The sequence below is a fragment of the Sardina pilchardus genome, chromosome 9 (assembly GCF_963854185.1).
Source record: "Sardina pilchardus chromosome 9, fSarPil1.1, whole genome shotgun sequence".
NCBI classification, from domain to species: Eukaryota; Metazoa; Chordata; class Actinopteri; order Clupeiformes; family Clupeidae; genus Sardina; species Sardina pilchardus.
The window spans coordinates 3,797,363-3,816,049 of NC_085002.1; the positions used below are offsets into that span (position 1 = coordinate 3,797,363).

The window sequence follows — 18,687 nt, forward strand, 5'->3', positions numbered from 1 at the left end:
CAACCATCCCTCATAAGACTGAACACTTCACACCAACCATCCCTCATAAGACTGAACACTTCACACCAACCATCCCTCATAAGACTGAACACTTCACACCAACCATCCCTCATAAGACTGAACACTTCACACTAACCATCCCTCATAAGACTGAACACTTTACACTAACCATCCCTCATAAGACTGAACACTTCACACTTACCGTCCCTCATAAGACTGAACACTTGACACCAACCATCCCTCATAAGACTGAACACTTGACACCAACCATCCCTCATAAGACTGAACACTTCGCACCAACCATCCCTCATAAGACTGAACACTTGACACCAACCACCCCTCATAAGACTGAACACTTCACACCAACCATCCCTCATAAGTCTGGCATGCGTAAGACTGACATACACATCGTCCCCTTAGAATGATAAGGTTCTATCTGTGTTCTGAGTACAGTGAGTAGAGTGAATGTTGGGTGCGTAATGACCGTATGTGACGCTGTTAGCCTGTCCCAAAGTAGAGTGTTGTTCTTCTCAGGGTGTCGCTGGTTCTCGAGGAGACAAGGGAGACAGAGGCGAGCACGGAGAGAAGGGCCGTGATGGCTTTGCCGTAAGTCCACTCATCACTCAAGTGTCTTCAGTCTTCCTTTGGATTGTGGCAGTTCCAAAAATCTGTCTGGACCTAATTACTTTCCAATCATTAGATGCTGATCAGTCCATCTGTTGCTGATATTTCATCTGTCATCATGAATACTTTATTGTAGGAAGTATGCCCCTGTAATATTCGTCTCAGCCTGAAGTGTGTATGTGTGTGTGTGTGTGTGTGTGTGTGTGTGTGTGTGTTTTCTTTGTCTCTCTGTTTGTGTGTGTGTGTTTCTGTGTCTGTGTATGTTTTCGTGCATGTGTGTGTGTGTGTGTGTTTGTCTGTGTGTGTATGTGTGTGTTTCAGGGATCTTCTGGAGAACCAGGGAAACCTGGATTGGACGGAAAACCAGTAAGAGGGGTTTAATCTGATCACCTCACAGCATACAGTATCTGTACAGATGTAAATGTTAAAGGGATGGTTCACAGCATATCGTATCACAGATGTAAATGTTAAAGGGATGGTTCACAGCATATCGTATCTGTACAGATGTAAATGTTAAAGGGATGGTTCACAGCATATAGTATCTGCACAGATGTACATGTTAAAGGGATGGTTCACAGCATATCGTATCACAGATGTAAATGTTAAAGGGATGGTTCACAGCATATAGTATCTGTACAGATGTAAATGTTAAAGGGATGGTTCACAGCATATCGTATCACAGATGTAAATGTTAAAGGGATGGTTCACAGCATATCGTATCTGTACAGATGTAAATGTTAAAGGGATGGTTCACAGCATATAGTATCTGCACAGATGTACATGTTAAAGGGATGGTTCACAGCATATCGTATCACAGATGTAAATGTTAAAGGGATGGTTCACAGCATATAGTATCTGTACAGATGTAAATGTTAAAGGGATGGTTCACAGCATATAGTATCTGCACAGATGTAAATGTTAAAGGGATGGTTCACAGCATATCGTATCACAGATGTAAATGTTAAAGGGATGGTTCACAGCATATAGTATCTGTACAGATGTAAATGTTAAAGGGATGGTTCACAGCATATAGTATCTGCACAGATGTACATGTTAAAGGGATGTTTCACAGCATATCGTATCTGCACAGATGTACATGTTAAAGGGATGGTTCACAGCATATAGTATCTGCACAGATGTAAATGTTAAAGGGATGGTTCACAGCATATAGTATCTGCACAGATGTAAATGTTAAAGGGATGTTTCACAGCATATCGTATCTGCACAGATGTACATGTTAAAGGGATGGTTCACAGCATATAGTATCTGCACAGATGTAAATGTTAAAGGGATGTTTCACAGCATATCGTATCTGCACAGATGTAAATGTTAAAGGGATGGTTTGGAGCAATTGCACCCCAGGGTCCTTTGTGCCATGTCCCGCTACTGCTGCGTGGGCATTATTAGTATTATTAGTATTAATTACGGGATACGCGGCGGAGCAGCTTCTCTACAGTATGTTGTTGGTTCCATTAGCGCCTGCACTAAGCTATTCGGCTGATAGGACTGATTCGACTAATGTTTGACCAAGGGGAAAAAACTCTAGGGGGGTGTTTGGCTCGAGGTCATGGTGCAAAGGACCCTAGGGTGAAATTACTCTGATCCATCCCTTTAAAAGGCATCTCTGTTCTCAAGTCTCTTATGGGGGAGCTACACCAGGCGCGTAACTGAAGCGCTCCGTTCGTGTTGTGTCTGCTGCAGCAATTATCTTCCACGGCGCATACATTAGAAAAAAATAGACCAGTCTTCTGAAATTGATTTTCGCTTCAGTTATACGCCTGGTGTAGCTCCCCTGTTAGAGAGACATTTTAAGGAGGATGTATGCAGCTCTCCTGTTTGTAAGTCGCTCTGGATAAAAGCATCAGCTGGTGAAGCAAGTGAATAGATGTAAACGTAACCTCTAGCTGAATGTGGTCATGAGCACAGAGTACTCAATAGTGCATGAGAAGTGATCTACTACAATAGTCTCTGATATTCACATTCAACATTCAAATAAAATGAGTATTGTTGGCCATTCAGTGGAAGCAACCTGTGCCAGGTAAGCAAGATATTCCTCCTTCAAATGTGTCCTGTGTATTTTATATTTAAGACAGTTGACCAACATGTAGTAAGAAGATAGTGTTGGCATAATAAAGTCAGAGGGAACAGATATACTATATAAAGATCAAGGAGAATTGCGGAGGAGCTCTGATGTTTGTGTTTACATTACTCCTGTTGTTGTTATTTACCTGTTGTTCTACCTGGACAGGGTCAGAAGGGCCCCTCAGGGCTGCCAGGCCCCTCTGTGAGTAACAGTAGCTCAGCAGGAGCGACTATTATGGGATAGGATGGGACGGGGTACGGGATCAGTAGAGGGAGAGGCTGGGCGTTGGCTGACCAGTAGTCCCAGGGTCCGGTGCAGAGCTGCTGAGGGCCTTGCAGGATGTGCACGTGTCATGCAGGATGCACTGCCTCTAATGCCTTGTGCCTCTATCTTTCTCTTCTGTGTTCTCTCATCTGTTCATTTTCCCCTCTCCTCACTCCTTCTCTCTATCCCTCTCTCTTCATTTCGCTTTGACCTTCCTTTTTTGCCCCATGGTGGCTTTTCTCTCCCTCTCTCTTCCGGCCTCTCTCTCTCTCTCTCTCTCTCTCCCTTCCAGGGCTCGCCTGGGTACCCAGGTGTAATAGGCCGACCGGTAGGTGAATGTGGCTGTCTCTTCTTGCTGCTTTGCTCATAGTTAGAGGGGGTGGAGGGTGGGGATGGCATTTCTTTAGAATCTACAATGCTTTTCTTTTACGTATGAGGTTTGACTGATGTGTGTTTCAATTTCTCTGTTTTTCATTTGGTTTATTTACGATAGGGTAATCCTGGAGAACCAGGCATTAGGGGACCAACAGTAAGAACCCATAAAACACACACACACACACACACACACACACACACACACAGAGCTTTCGCAATGATGTTCTTCATAACAATACATTCCGAGTTGTATTACTTAATTATTCTTAAAGAATATGTACTATAAAATAACATAAACACTCAAGTATCTCCATGAAATACATTTCAGAATGCTTATAGCACTTTATATAAATAGTGACTTGTACTGGAGTGCTAGAATGATAGAACATAGTATGCAGTACAAATGGATGATGTTGTATGATGCTTACAGGGTCCAATGGGTGGCAACGGCCCTCCTGGCCCACCTGGAGTGAAAGTGAGTTGGTGTCTCTCTCTCTCTCTCTTTCTCTCTCTCTCTCTCTCTCTCTCTCCTTCTGTTTCCCTCTGTCCCCCTCTCTCCCTCACCTTGCCTTATATGGTTGGTTGATTGGTTGATTCTCTCCCCTTGGTCCACCAGGAGTGAAAGTGAGTTGGTGTCTTTCTCTCTCTCTCTCTCTCTCTCTCTCTCTCTCTCTCTCTCTCTCTCTCTCTCTCTCCCCTTCTGTTTCTCTCTGTCCCCCTCTCTCCCTCACCTTGCCTTATATGGTTGGATGGTTGATTCTGTCCCCTTGATCGTCTTCATACCCTCCTTGTTCTGAACATGATGATGTGTACAGTATGAATGTTTATTGTTTTGTGTTTGTCATAAAGCAACAAACGGATCTTGTAATTGGTGTCTGTGTGTCTTCCCTTGCAGGGAAACCAGGGACCACCAGGTGTCGGCACTCAAGTAAGTACAACTTGCCAATCCAGAAAGCTGTCCAAGTGGCCAATCAAACATGAGATTATGTCCAAAATGTCCAGTGAAACGTTTTATTATAACCAAGCTGCCCTGTCAAAAGTGTGATTATGTCCAAGAGGTCCAATCGAAAGTGTGATTATAACACTACCCAATCAAATGTGATATGGTGTCCAAGACGTCCAATCAAATGTGATATTGTGTCCAAGACGTCCAATCAGAAGTGATGTTCTTCTCTTTCATCCTCTCCCTCCTCAGGGACCTCCTGGAGCCCAGGGTAGTATGGGATTGCCCGGCCCTGCTGGAACACCGGGCGCTGTGGTAAGTGCTGATTGGCTGGCTAAGCTGGTTATCACCCATCTGCCTTATCCGTCAGCTTCACTGCTAGACATGGTTAGCCCCATAGACATATATATGTAGGCCTACTGTATATATATCTATGGTTAGCCCCGTCAGAGCTGTAAAAAGTCTACTTTGGCCTGTGATGTTTAGTGTAGCTCATGTGCTCATTATCACCTGTGCTAGGAGAGTTCAATAGCATGTTAACCAGCGTTAGCTTTGGGAGTGAATGCTCTTTAGATCACCTGTGCTAGTAGAGTTCAGTAGCATGTAAACCAGTGTTAGCTTTGGGAGTGAATGCTCTTTAGATCACCTGTGCTAGCAGAGTTCAATAGCATGTTAACCAGCGTTAGCTTTGGGAGTGAATGCTCTTTAGATCACCTGTGCTAGGAGAGTTATATAGCCTATTGTAGGATGTAAATGTTATAAAGGAGTAAATGCTCTTTAGATCACCTGTGCTAGGAGAGTTCAATAGGATGTAAACCAGCGTTAGCTTTGGGAGTGAATGCTCAGTAGACCACCTGTGCTAGTAGAGTTCAGTAGCATGTAAACCAGTGTTAGCTTTGGGAGTGAATGCTCTTTAGATCACCTGTGCTAGGAGAGTTGAATAGGATGTAAACCAGCGTTAGCTTTGGGAGTGAATGCTCAGTAGACCACCTGTGCTAGAAGAGTTATATAGCCTATTGTAGGATGTAAATGTTATAAAGGAGTAAATGCTCTTTAGATCACCTGTGTTAGGAGAGTTCAATAGGATGTAAACCAGCGTTAGCTTTGGGAGTGAATGCTCAGTAGACCACCTGTGCTAGTAGAGTTCAGTAGCATGTAAACCAGTGTTAGCTTTGGGAGTGAATGCTCTTTAGATCACCTGTGCTAGGAGAGTTGAATAGCATGTTAACCAGCGTTAGCTTTGGGAGTGAATGCTCAGTAGACCACCTGTGCTAGTAGAGTTCAGTAGCATGTAAACCAGTGTTAGCTTTGGGAGTGAATGCTCTTTAGATCACCTGTGCTAGGAGAGTTCAGTAGCATGTTAACCAGCGTTTGCTCTTCGCTGTGTCTCCCTGTAGGGACCTCAAGGGCCACCAGGTCTGCCCGGGCAAGTGGTGAGTACACAGCAACAGCAACAGCAACAGCAACAGCAACAGCAACATCAACACCAACTACAACCTAGTCATACAATGAACCATTAACCTCAACAGCAACGTCATCCAACACCAACTACAACCTAGTCATACAATGAACCATTAACCTCAACAGCAACGTCATCCAACACCAACTACAACCTAGTCATACAATGAACCATTAACCTCAACAGCAACGTCATCCAACACCAACTACAACCTAGTCATACAATGAACCATTAACCTCAACAGCAACGTCATCCAACACCAACTACAACCTAGTCATACAATGAACCATTCACTTATGGAAGCATTACCTTTAGCAGCAGTAACAACAACACAGTTATAGAACATCAATATTTATTCAATAATGTGTAAACGATCATGTATGTGTGGCAACAGGGTGAGAGTGGCAAACCAGGTGTACCAGGAAGAGATGGCATACCAGGAAAAGAGGGAACACCAGGATTACCTGGGAAACAGGTGTGTGTTTGTGTTTGTGTATGTGTATATGTGTGTGTGTTTGCCTGTGTGCATGCTTTTGTACACATGATATTATACCATTAGTGAAATATTTGCAGATGTACATGTAAGCTGTTTCATTTGTCTGTGTGTGTGTGAATCAGGGATTGAAATTAGCACCCGCCAAGTGTTACATGTAGATCAAGGTGGATAGTTGGATTACTGGATGCTCCAGAACTCACACCAACGGAGTCTTAAAGGAGCCACGCCTCTTTTATGTCAAGACACTGCAGTATATGAATGTGCTTCTGTTGACCTTCAGTGTTGTTGCCACTGTGCTTGGTTTAAGGCAAGATTCAGCGCATTTTAATCGTATCACAATAATGCCAATAACTTTATCATTTTGGTTACTATAATCAGTGTCAAACAGTGTCATACCGTTTCTCTGGCTGGTAAAAAAGTTGAGTGGCTGCTGGCAGATTTTGGACTCCACCAGCCACAGAGGCAGGTGGAGAACATATTTAATTTCCATCCCTGGTGTGTAAGCATGCTTCATTAAATGCTGCTCTTCTCTCCGCAGGGTATCTCTGGACCACCGGGTCCCTCAGGGTTGAAGGGAGAGCAGGGGGACAGTGGACCCCCAGGCAAGGTGTGTTCACGCTAACAGTGCTGTACAACAACTGGTGATCTGTAGCTCATGGTGTGTTCACGCTAACAGTGCTGTACAACAACTGGTGATCTGTAGCTCATGGTGTGTTCACGCTAACAGTGCTGTACAACAACTGGTGATCCGTAGCTCATGGTGTGTTCACGCTAACAGTGCTGTACAACAACTGGTGATCTGTAGCTCATGGTGTGTTCACGCCAACAGTGCTGCACAACAACTGGTGATCTGTAGCTCATGGTGTGTTCACGCTAACAGTGCTGTACAACAACAGGTGATCTGTAGCTCATGGTGTGTTCACGCTAACAGTGCTGCACAACAACTGGTGATCTGTAGCTCATGGTGTGTTCACGCTAACAGTGCTGTACAACAACAGGTGATCTGTAGCTCATGGTGTGTTCACGCTAACAGTGCTGCACAACAACTGGTGACCTGTAGCTCATGGTGTGTTCACGCTAACAGTGCTGCACAACAACAGGTGATCTGTAGCTCATGGTGTGTTCACGCTAACAGTGCTGCACAACAATTGGTGATCCGTAGCTCATGGTGTGTTCACGCTAACAGTGCTGCACAACAATTGGTGATCCGTAGCTCATGGTGTGTTCACGCTAACAGTGCTGCACAACAACTGGTGATCCGTAGCTCATGGTGTGTTCACGCTAACAGTGCTGCACAACAATTGGTGATCCGTAGCTCATGGTCCGCTATATGAAGTTTTTTAAACAAAGTTCGGGAGGAGCCCATAGGGTTGATTGACAGGCATCACTCACCCAACTTCCAGTCATAGGATATAAAACCCTCCTTGCTGCCCCTTACGTCATGCTGGAGTTGCAAAGCCTCCCACCTCCTCCCCTGCTCCTCCCACCTCCTCCCCTGCTCCTCCATTTCCCTATCAGCTCTAAGCTCCAAATGACCCCTCATCCATTAGGGGTGTTAGCGGACATCACTCGCAAGTGATCTCCGCTATTGGCATCCCAGGACCACGGCCAGCTACCAAGCCAAACTTGCCATTCATCCAATGGGCGAACTAGTGATCCAGTGTTGTTGTCTCTAACCTTCTGTCTTCCTGCTTCCTCAGAGTGTAGCAGGTCCTCCAGGCCCGAAGGGGGAGAGAGTGAGTTCTGAGTGCCCCACACACCTTCACACACTTAACGCACACGTTTGCCATTTAGACAGAAATGCTTTTATGTTTTAGATCCTCCTAGTCATACAGTAGTCACGGCTGATTGTCTTAAAGTTCTGCTTTGTTCCTTCTCTGATTGGTTTAGGGGCTTCCAGGTCAAACGCTACCTGGCACTGCAGGTGAGGCTGGAGTGTCTGGACAGAAGGTCAGTATATCAAAGTCAACACCAACACGTTTTACATGTTATCCCTGTCTCCTAAAACTACACTTATCAAGGATTAGCCACCCTAAAGCTATACGTTGTTCACTACTCTCTAGTTTTCATTGCACAACATTACATTTAGCAGACACTTTTTTTTAGTCCAAAGTGATTTACGTATGTCAACTATATTACAAGGGATTACATTATCATTACATTGTCCCCGGAGCAACTTGGGGTCAAGTGCCTTGCTCAAGGGCACACCGGTGGTAGCTGGGATTGAACCGACAACTTTTGTCTGTTTTCTAAGGCAGCATGTTGATGTTCTAAGGCAGCATGTTGATGTTCTAAGAGAGTATGCGTTCTAAGTTGGTATGTTTGTGTTCTAGGGTGAGAGGGGAGACAAAGGACCTGCTGGAATCAAAGGAGATAAAGTTAGTCTCAACTACTAGTGTTGGTTTATCTCTATGGCCTACCTCGAGTACTGTGAGTGATTTTACCTCATTGTGTGTGTGTGTGTGTGTGTGTGTGTGTGTGTGTGTGTGTGTGTGTGTGTGTGTGTGTGTGTGTGTGTGTTTGTGTGTGTGTGTGTTACTTTAGGGTGTGCCTGGAGATGATGGAACACCAGGTGAAGATGTGAGTTTTTTTGTCAAATCTGATTACACACGCAAAACAGAAACATATTATAGACTATCACCTAAAGATGAAGATGCCATTCTTCCTAATTTATCTCTCTCTACAACCTCACATTTCCACTCTCTTTATCCATCCCCCTGTCTCTGTCTGTCTGTCTCTCTTCACTGTTCAACACAGGGCTTCCCAGGACCACCGGGCCCTAAAGGAGACAAAGTAAGATCAACACCTCTGTTCTCCTTCCTTATCTTTAGCCAAGAGCGATACATACATGCAGTAGGTTCTCCAGGTATACGGTAGCTGTGTACTCAGATACATTGTAGACTGGAGTGAAGGTAGATGAAGGAAATCAAATATGGACCTTGTGTAATGTATTGAATGTACAGTATAGCGTCACTAGTGCATGTCATAGTATGAGTTGTGATATGTACTGTATGAGAGGGGGTCGATTGTTCATGAGTGTGAGTTATTCTGAGATATTCTGAGTTAATCTGAGTGCTTATTGTGCGTGTTGGTGGTCACTGAAGAGCTGGGTTTTATTATGAGTGTGGTGGTCACTGAAGAGCTGTGTTGTATTATGAGTGTGTGTGGTGGTCACTGAAGAGCTGTGTTTTATTATGAGTGTGTGTGGTGGTCACTGAAGAGTTGTGTTTCCAGGGGGAAAGAGGAGTGGGACTCGCAGGCGCTCCAGGACGACTAGGACCAGCAGGGCTGAAGGTATAGCTTATACCCACACACACACACACACACACACACACATTTGAGAAGACACAAATACAACTGACACATGCAAAATGCTTCAATACAGTATAGCCCAAACAAGTAAGTAACAGCCAATCAGAAAAATCCAGCCCTAGTCATTGTGCACGTTGTGTCATTCAGATGAACACTTTTCACTGTTTGTGCTGTGGCCTTTCCAGACTTACAGTACAGTGGAGTTGGGCAAAGATTAAACGAATATGCTGTAGATGACAACAACATTGCCAGGAAGTGAGTGCTGTGTTTGCCAGGAAGTGTCATCTGTGTGTGTGTGTGTGTGTTTGTGTGTGTGTGTCTGGCAGGGAGACACTGGCCTCCCCGGGTCGCCTGGCCCTCCCGGGCCGCAGGGTGCAGGAGGAACGTCGGGGCAGCCCGGCATAAGAGGGGAGGTTGGGCCTCCTGGGCCCGCTGGACCAACAGGAGAGAGGGTGGGTGCACCAGATACAGTCACTTCCTGTGTGTTAGCCGCATTGTGTATTAGCCGCATTGTGTATTAGCCGCATTGTGTATTAGCCGCATTGTGTATTAGCCGCATTGTGTATAAGCCGCATTGTGCATTAGCCGCATTGTGTATTAGCCGCATTGTGTATTAGCCACATTGTGTATTAGCCGCATTGTGTATAAGCTGCAGGCAAGTGTTTTATTCAAGTTGAAATAAACGAAACCAAAAATAATACCAAATTAACTGCCCTTGTGTATTAACCTCGTAGCTGAAGATATTTTGCGAAGTCATTGTATAAGCCGCGGCTAATACTTGGAAAATTACAGTACACATGCGTTTTAATAGTGCAACTGGAATGGACTCTTCCTGTTCTCACTCTTCAGTTCCCACCTGTCTCTGTAACTTGTGTGCTCTCTCTCCCTCTCCCCCATTCTCCCTCTTTCAATCTCTTTGTCATACACAGACATGCAAACGCTTGATGTTAGTGTATATTATTGAATCGAAAGCTTGTGTTATTTTGTTTGTTTGTGAAGCATGTCTGTTAGTTTGATTTAGTGTGTGTGTGCATGTGTGTATGTTACAGGGTCTACAGGGCTTCGTTGGGAGAATTGGCAGCCAAGGAGCACCAGGACCTGGTGGACCTCCTGGCCCTGCTGTATGAACTCACATTTTACACACACACACACACACACACACACACACACACACACACACACACACACACACGCACACATTTCAATAAGGACTCAACATGATACACACACACACACACACACACACATTCTAATTAGAACTCAACATACACACAGCCACCCTTGGTGTCACTGAGGAGATGCATGCATGTTGTATTTATTTCAGTTCTGTCATTTCTCCTCTAGGGGGCTCCTGGCACAAACGGCCTCAAAGGGGACAAGGTAGGTGCTTACAGGAAGTTGACATATTTCACTGACCGCTCTTTATGATGAGCCACATATGCTCCTGCACGAGCTGCATGCACATAAGGCTGCATGTGTTAAAGCTGCAGTTGGTAACTCTGGCAAATGTGGGGGTCTAACATTTTGAACATACAACTCTCATGCCCCTCCCCCACTATTACAGAGCACCCTCCCATCAAGTTTGTGCTCGTTAGTGACTGTGCACGTACTGTGATTGACAGTCAGATCTGCCGAAGATCATACAGCCCTGATCATACAGGCTGATATATGTTGTTTTGTCTGAGCGTACTGTCGGTTTCAGTCAATAAGATCATAAAACATGTTGCCTACGGCAAAACTGATATGTCTGTGCTGGAGTGCACACAACAGGTTTATAGGCACATGCTTTGTGCAGTGCACGTATGAGTTATGTACAGTGTATGACATGTCTGTGTTGGAGTGCTTACAGGAGGTTTATGGTGCGTGTTTTTATGGTGCGTGTGTGTGTGTGTGTGTGTGTGTGTGTGTGTGTGTGTGTGTGTGTGTGTGTGTGTGTATGTGTTTTTTTTTGCAGGGAGAATCCGGAGTGGGAGCTCCAGGGGTTAGAGGGGAGAGAGGAGATCCCGGGCCCCGGGTAATAATAGAATACTGATGATGATGATGATGATGATGATGATGATGATGATGATGAATTAGTTTATTGCTAGTTAGTTTATAGTATCACAATATATCATCCCACTGAATTGTAAACCCTGTCTCATGATACAGGATTGTTATTGTACAGAACAGTTGATTGCAGTTGATTGCCAGTATCATGTTACAGAATTGTTATTGTACAGGACAGTTGATTGCCAGTATCATGAAACAGGATTGTTATTGTACAGGACAGTTGATTGCCAGTATCATGAAACAGGATTGTTATTGTACAGGACAGTTGATTGCCAGTATCATGAAACAGGATTGTTATTGTGCAGGGCAGTTGATTGGCAATGTGGCACAGGAACTGATGCACATCACAAGAATTAATTTATATTCACAGTGATGTACATACAGTGTGATTAGCCATTGTTATGCATTTTCATGTGTAAAGTTCATCGACTGAAATTGATACTAATGAAGTACTGAAGTGTGATGCTAATAAAGCACTGGTATTATGTGTGTGTGTGTGTGTGTGTGTGTGTGTGTGTGTGTGTGTGTGTGTGTGTGTTTCTAGGGAGAGGAAGGGCGTGCTGGAGTGGATGGAGCCCGAGGCCCTGTGGTGAATACTTCTTCACTACCCTCACTTGTTTACACTCCAACATGTGTGTGTGTGTGTGTGTGTGTGTGTGTGTGTGTGTGTGTGTGTGTGTGTGTGTGTGTGTGTGTGTGTGTGTGTGTGTGTGTGTGGATGCCCGAGGCCATTGGTAAACACTTCTTCACTACCCTCACTTGCATTTTCCTAATGTATCTCTATGTCTACACTCCAACACGTGTGTGTGTGTGTGTGTGTGTGTGTGTGTGTGTGTGTGTGTGTGTGTGTGTGTGTGTGTGTGTGTGTGTGTGTGTGTGTGTGTGTGTGTGTGTGTGTGTGTGTGTGTGTGTGTGTGTGTGTGTGTGTGTGATTTCAGGGGACTGCTGGTAGCAGAGGGGACAGAGGAGAAAAGGTGAGTATCCACACAGATACTCCTCACTGGATGATTGTTGTTGCCACAGATTTGAGCTCATTCAACAGCCAGCAGCTCTCCTCTTCAGTAGGAACGCAGAGGAAGGAGAGGGCACCAGCTCCTCCAGAAGCCTGTTATATTTCTTACCCCAACATTCCCGCTCTAGCCACACACACATGCTGTCGCTTTTGTCTCAAATTAATTCTGTTTGGACAACAATGGCTAGCTTCCAGCCGAACACGCATTGCTTTTAATGACAACAGTGAACAGTGGCAAGTCTGGCATCTGTGCATTCTGTACATGTCTCACAGCACTTAGTGGTCAGAAGAAACACTGCAAACCCAGCTGCCTTGCCCTGTCTCATTTCTGCGTTCACTTCGCGGCCCTTTATCGGCTATAACCGCACTATGTAGGACTACCAGATCGACAAATTTGACTTGAGTCAGCGCTGGATTAACAAATGGCATGTGTGCGACAGAGGAAAAGTTCTTTAGTGTTGCTTTAATAGGCATGGTAACTGTGACAGACGTACAGTATGGATATACACTGCACCTATATATGAATATACTGTACATTGTCTTTCCTATAGGGGGACGCTGGTGCTCCAGGAGACAAGGGAGAAAAGGTTTGTGGTTTCATGACCTGCTTGCATGCTGTATTTACATATTTATATGCATTCTATTGTGTTTGGCAAGACATGCTATTTGACCCACTCCAAATGTAGTGTTAGGCAACATGGATGAAACTATTACAATAAACCTTTTTTTTTTCAACATACAAATGCGTTACATTTGCATACACATGCATGCAAAAACCGATTATGTTTGGACCAGAATCTGTTATGTTTGACATTTGTGTAAATTTTTTGTCATTTTTGTTAACCCTTAAAGTGAAGCACAGCTAATGTACTTCTGACTGTGGTTGTTGTGAACAGGGTGAAACCCTGCTTGTGGGAGGAGACCAAGGAGAGAAAGGAATCAAAGGGGAAAGGGTAAGTTAGCGTCCTTTGGCAAACAAGCAGGTGATCTGCCATAACTCAGGCTTAGGTCCCTATACATTCTGTATTGCCTGGTCATATATAGGGTCATCCCCTATCAGTTCAAACAGCCTTGATGCGCTTGCCATTTGTGTTGAACCTATTGAATAGCATTTCTCTTTATTTCATCCAAACTGCTTGGACCCCGTTAATCGCCACATCTGACTGTATTATCTTGATCTGTGTTATTGTTTTATTGGTCTAATGCCCATCCTCTCCCAGGGTGATCGAGGCCCCTTGTGACAATATTATCTTGATCTGGATTATTGTTTTATTGGTCTAATGCCCATCCTCTCCCACTATATTATCTTGATCTGGATTATTGTTTTATTGGTCTAATGCCCATCCTCTCCCACTATATTATCTTGATCTGTGTTTTTGTTGTATTGGTCTAATGCCCATCCTCTCCCACTATATTATCTTGATCTGTGTTATTGCTATATTGGTCTAATGCCCATCCTCTCCCACTATATTATCTTGATCTGTGTTATTGCTATATTGGTCTAATGCCCATCCTCTCCCACTATATTATCTTGATCTGTGTTATTGCTATATTGGTCTAATGCCCATCCTCTTGTAAGCTGGTAAATTTTCCATCTGAGAAACATCCCTAAAGTTCAGAACGGGGGAGACGACCTCACAGTTAGACTCCTTTGTGTCCAGGTGATCTATTTGCATTTGAACTGTTCCCATTGTGTGTGTGGCCGGCCATTTGGTGAAAGGCCCTCGGACACACCTCTTCTCCCCCTCTCCATGCCTGATGAACTAATGTTGGAAACTGAAATGTATCTGTTTCATGACAAATGATAATACATCCATGTTTGGTCTTGAATTAATACTTGTAATGTGGGCAACAGCCTGATCACGCTTTCATTGCAAACTAATGTATGTATACATAATTGTAGAGTAAGAACTACACGGGAGAACTTCAGGTGGTAGACACACCCACATCCCACCCACAGGGTTGGGGGGTGACCTGCATGATAGTTTAAGGTTGAGAATTTCTCACCTCTCTCTCTTCTCTCACTTTCTCAGCTTTGGGCAAGAGGTGACTCTTCTCTTCCTGCTCTGCTCTGGTCTAGGCAAGAGGTCACACTGACCTCTCTGCCCCTCTCTCTCTCTCTCTCCCTCTCTCTCTCTCTCTTCCTCTCTCTCTCTCTCTTTCTCTCCCTATCTTTTGATTTCTTTATGGGGTTTGTTATTTTCATTATTTGATATATTGTTTTATCTGGTGTATGTAGCATTGTAACTTGGTAACTTGTTAAGGTTTAAGTCCAAGTTTATTGTTTGTTTTGAGGTTAAGTTCATTTTCTCCTCTGTTCCTTTGTTCAAGGAAAATTACTGATACTTTTACTCTTACCTAAGGCTTAAGGCCTAATAAATGGTTAATTCTCCTCGTTCAGTTTGCATATCTCTAAAGTCTAGTTGTGCCATGCCATTCTCTGCCATAGTTCAACAAACTAGTTATTTGGTAATTTATTAGAGGTTACAATACAATCTATGGAGTCAGATTTAATCGTGGTGAAATTCCTAATACAATTGCCATCTAACTTCTCAGATATTTTTACAGTCCAATTCAACCCCATCGAAGCGCCGGACGTAGACAGAACACGTATAAAAGTGGGAAATATATTGTCGTATATTTTGCCCTACTTTACACTCTCCCACTATATTATCTTGATCTGTGTTATTGCTATATTGGTCTAATGCCCATCCTCTCCCACTATATTATCTTGATCTGTGTTTTTGTTGTATTTGTCTAATGCCCATCCTCTCCCACTATATTATCTTGATCTGTGTTATTGCTATATTGGTCTAATGCCCATCCTCTCCCACTATATTATCTTGATCTGTGTTATTGTTTTATTCGTCTAATGCCCATCCTCTCCCAGGGTGACCGAGGCCCCAAAGGGGTTCAGGGTGAAAAGGGTATAAAAGGAGAAGAGGGACCTCCAGGACTACAGGTGTGTGTGTGTGTGTGTGTGTGTGTGTGTGCGTGTGTGTGTGCGTCCGTGTGTTCCTGTACCTTTGTTTGGTGTGTGTCTGTCTCTAAGTACTGTATGCAAGACTGTAGTTAACCATTTTAAATTCATAGTGTTTTTTACCATTTATGTTTGTTTTTTAGAATAAAATATGTATATTATTTTTTTGTTGTGTGATGTTATTGTAGTGTTCACTATTTGGACTGTTCACTGAGAAGTTCACCAAATATAGCACCATATATTCTCAACCATTAGTCAACCATCACTGACATCACCTTCACCTCCAAAACTGGTTGAAAATAAAACATGGTGGGGTGTACAGTATGTATCAGAGTAAGGGTGGTGCTGAAGTGTGTGTTGTGGTGCATGTGTGTGTGCGTATAGGGTATACAGGGAGAGTCCGGGAGCAGAGGATCCAATGGATTCCCTGGAGCACGAGGACCCGGCGGACAGAAGGTGATCAGCATTGATCAGCGATAATTATGAATATCACAATATATATACTGTATGGAGTGCAGCATTGATCAGCGATAATTATGAACATCACAATACTGTATACACAATATATATGGGGTGCTGCAGCCAATGTGGAAACCAAGTTGATTTAAGCTTGATTCTAATTCCGTCTCTTGTCTGAATATTAATTATTTCACCTTCTTCCTCCCTTTCTATCTCCTATATTTATATATTCTATATTTAGGGTGAAGCTGGTATGCCAGGACTGCCAGGCGAATCGGTAGGAGATTGTGTGTGTGTGTGTGTGTGTGTTTTTGTGTGTGTATTTATGCATTTACGTATATGAACGTGTGTTTGTGTGTGTGTGTGTGTGTGTGTGTGTGTGTGTGTGCCTGTCTATTTTGACAATGTTGCATTCACTTGTTTGTTGTGTGTATTTTCTCCAGGGCTCTCCAGGGAAAGATGGCCTAACTGGACTTAGAGGCGAAAAGGGAGAGTTTGGCATGACGGGACCACGGGGGAGCAAGGTGTGTGTGTGTGTGTGTGTGTGTGTGTGTGTGTGCATGGTTCAAGGGTATCCATCCATTGTAAAATGTATCTAATGATAATTAACCCAAATGAGGTCTTCTGAGGTAGGAAAGTCTGGCTTCAGGAGGAGCAAATCCCATCACATGTTTGTTCTATCCATTTACTAAACTCAGAAACTCGTAGACTACATTGTTGGACTTTTGCTTTCTGAACCAAGAGATTTTCACCACGGGTCTTTGGTAAAATACATTTTCTTATGGTAAAATAATGTTTTTTTTACGGTTAAGTTTTACCATTGGGAAGCTGTTGTTGGATATTAGCTCTGTGTTTAAGCTGTCGGCGTCTGACTGGTGATGAAGGGGTAACCAGTGATTTCTTGTGGTTTTTAGGGGGACCGGGGTTCTAAGGGAGCCTGCGGAACGGCCGGACCCAAAGGAGAGAGGGTGAGTTAATGAATTATTAATTGCGTAAATGTAAGAGATAACATGCCAGAGCGTTTGGTTAGGTCAAATAAAGCATACTGAGGTTGGCACAGGGACCTCTGTAAAATCATAAGGTGTGATATGTTTACCTCCAGTGCTCATATATGTTTTATCAAAGGTTTTTTTTTTTTTTTTTAAAACATTGGGGTGGAAAATTGGTGGGCATGTAGCCTCACTAGGCTGATAAGGTATACTGTAGACGTTTTTAGTCCTCGTGGGTGAAACCCCCCTCAGATGAAATGAGATGTTCCGAACTTCAAGTAGGATTGCCTTTGGACGCCCATTGAGTTTAGTGAAATTCCGTTTGATGTGAACTGTACTATGTGAAGTGGTGGAATAGTCCAATATTTGTATTCACAGGGGGATTCTGGGCTTCATGGGCGCGCTGGCATGCCAGGGAGGAAAGGAGAGCAGGTAACATACACTTTCACGCACACACGCACACACACACACACACACACACACACACACACACACACACACACACACAAGCAAATACAGCCACATACACACTTACAAACATATACACACACAACCATACACACCACATGACATTCACAATCTATGACCTGGTTCAAATGCAGAACAAAGCCACACAGTCAGGGACTCCTAAAGCCTACCCTACACTGACAAGATTGTAGTCTTTTAACTAAAACCCCTCATTCAAACTTTACTCAAAAGACTACAATCTTTCAAGAATCTTTCCCAAATCTTGTCAGTGTAAGGTAGGCTTTAACCTCATAACCATAAACCTCTGCGTCCCACAGGGAGAAGCAGGAGCTCAAGGCATCACTGGGGCTCAAGGCAAAGAGGGTCTAATTGGCCCAAAGGTGAGACACAGTTCGCCCCTAAATACCGTGAAAGTTGATTAAAGTTTCTATTCTATTCTGTTATCTGTTAGCATATTGGAATGGTTGTAATGTTGGAGTGTGTGTGTTAATACGTCTGTTTTCAGGGTGACCGAGGATTCGATGGCATCACTGGATCCAAAGGGGGGCAAGGAGAGAAGGGGGAGCGGGTGAGCTGAAACCTGCTGTGCCAGTTACATTGCACAACATATCAAGAATATTTGGTACTGGGTGCATTCCAATCGCCTCGCAGTGGACTACAACGTGAGCTGTACAGGGTGGCCATGTCAAGTGATACTCTGTTCCATAGGGAGCGACGGTGATCAGTTTGAAGTGAACTAGTGAATATGGCTACATCAACACCAAAAGTTAGATGGCATCCGGAGTTCAGTAGATGGTCCGAAGACGGCCCCATTTGCAGATAAACGTCTCTTGTTTGGCCTTTTATGCTTGGATTTTGTTATAGCTAGCGAGAAAGACTCTATACATTGTGAAAAAAAAAACGTTATTGTAATCGCAAAGCACATCTGAAATGTTGTGACCCAACTATCTAACAAAAGCAAGCTAGCAAGCTAATTCCTCACTCTCCAAGCATGTCGTTGGTATCGTTGGCAGCTATGGACTAGCAGGACATTCCAAATAAATCGGTGTTAGCGATCGAGTGATACACCCTGTGCAGTGGGTAGTGAGTCGGGAATTCAGCGTAGGGACACTCGTAATCGGAGCGCACCCATTACCTCCGCCAAGGAGGTTATGTTTTCATTGGGGTTTGTTTG

The 18,687-nt window shown here is 43.9% G+C and overlaps 1 protein-coding gene across 1 annotated transcript in view; it reads left to right on the top strand.

Annotated features, from left to right (window-relative positions):
* The window catches only part of LOC134092108 (collagen alpha-1(VII) chain-like), a 35,269-nt gene that overhangs the window by 14,325 nt on the left and 2,257 nt on the right, over window positions 1-18,687 (top strand). The window contains exons 25-56 of the mRNA XM_062544907.1: window positions 535-606; window positions 946-990; window positions 2,873-2,908; window positions 3,465-3,500; window positions 3,777-3,821; window positions 4,242-4,274; window positions 4,542-4,604; window positions 5,687-5,722; window positions 6,143-6,223; window positions 6,783-6,851; window positions 7,945-7,980; window positions 8,135-8,194; window positions 8,578-8,622; window positions 8,789-8,824; window positions 9,002-9,037; window positions 9,479-9,538; window positions 9,883-10,008; window positions 10,606-10,677; window positions 10,901-10,936; window positions 11,511-11,570; window positions 12,150-12,194; window positions 12,544-12,579; window positions 13,169-13,204; window positions 13,514-13,570; window positions 15,508-15,579; window positions 15,982-16,053; window positions 16,298-16,333; window positions 16,500-16,580; window positions 16,971-17,024; window positions 17,424-17,477; window positions 17,831-17,893; window positions 18,019-18,081. Coding sequence (XP_062400891.1) covers window positions 535-606; window positions 946-990; window positions 2,873-2,908; window positions 3,465-3,500; window positions 3,777-3,821; window positions 4,242-4,274; window positions 4,542-4,604; window positions 5,687-5,722; window positions 6,143-6,223; window positions 6,783-6,851; window positions 7,945-7,980; window positions 8,135-8,194; window positions 8,578-8,622; window positions 8,789-8,824; window positions 9,002-9,037; window positions 9,479-9,538; window positions 9,883-10,008; window positions 10,606-10,677; window positions 10,901-10,936; window positions 11,511-11,570; window positions 12,150-12,194; window positions 12,544-12,579; window positions 13,169-13,204; window positions 13,514-13,570; window positions 15,508-15,579; window positions 15,982-16,053; window positions 16,298-16,333; window positions 16,500-16,580; window positions 16,971-17,024; window positions 17,424-17,477; window positions 17,831-17,893; window positions 18,019-18,081 — 1,752 coding nt within the window. The remainder of the gene's footprint in view (window positions 1-534; window positions 607-945; window positions 991-2,872; window positions 2,909-3,464; window positions 3,501-3,776; window positions 3,822-4,241; window positions 4,275-4,541; window positions 4,605-5,686; window positions 5,723-6,142; window positions 6,224-6,782; window positions 6,852-7,944; window positions 7,981-8,134; window positions 8,195-8,577; window positions 8,623-8,788; window positions 8,825-9,001; window positions 9,038-9,478; window positions 9,539-9,882; window positions 10,009-10,605; window positions 10,678-10,900; window positions 10,937-11,510; window positions 11,571-12,149; window positions 12,195-12,543; window positions 12,580-13,168; window positions 13,205-13,513; window positions 13,571-15,507; window positions 15,580-15,981; window positions 16,054-16,297; window positions 16,334-16,499; window positions 16,581-16,970; window positions 17,025-17,423; window positions 17,478-17,830; window positions 17,894-18,018; window positions 18,082-18,687) is intronic.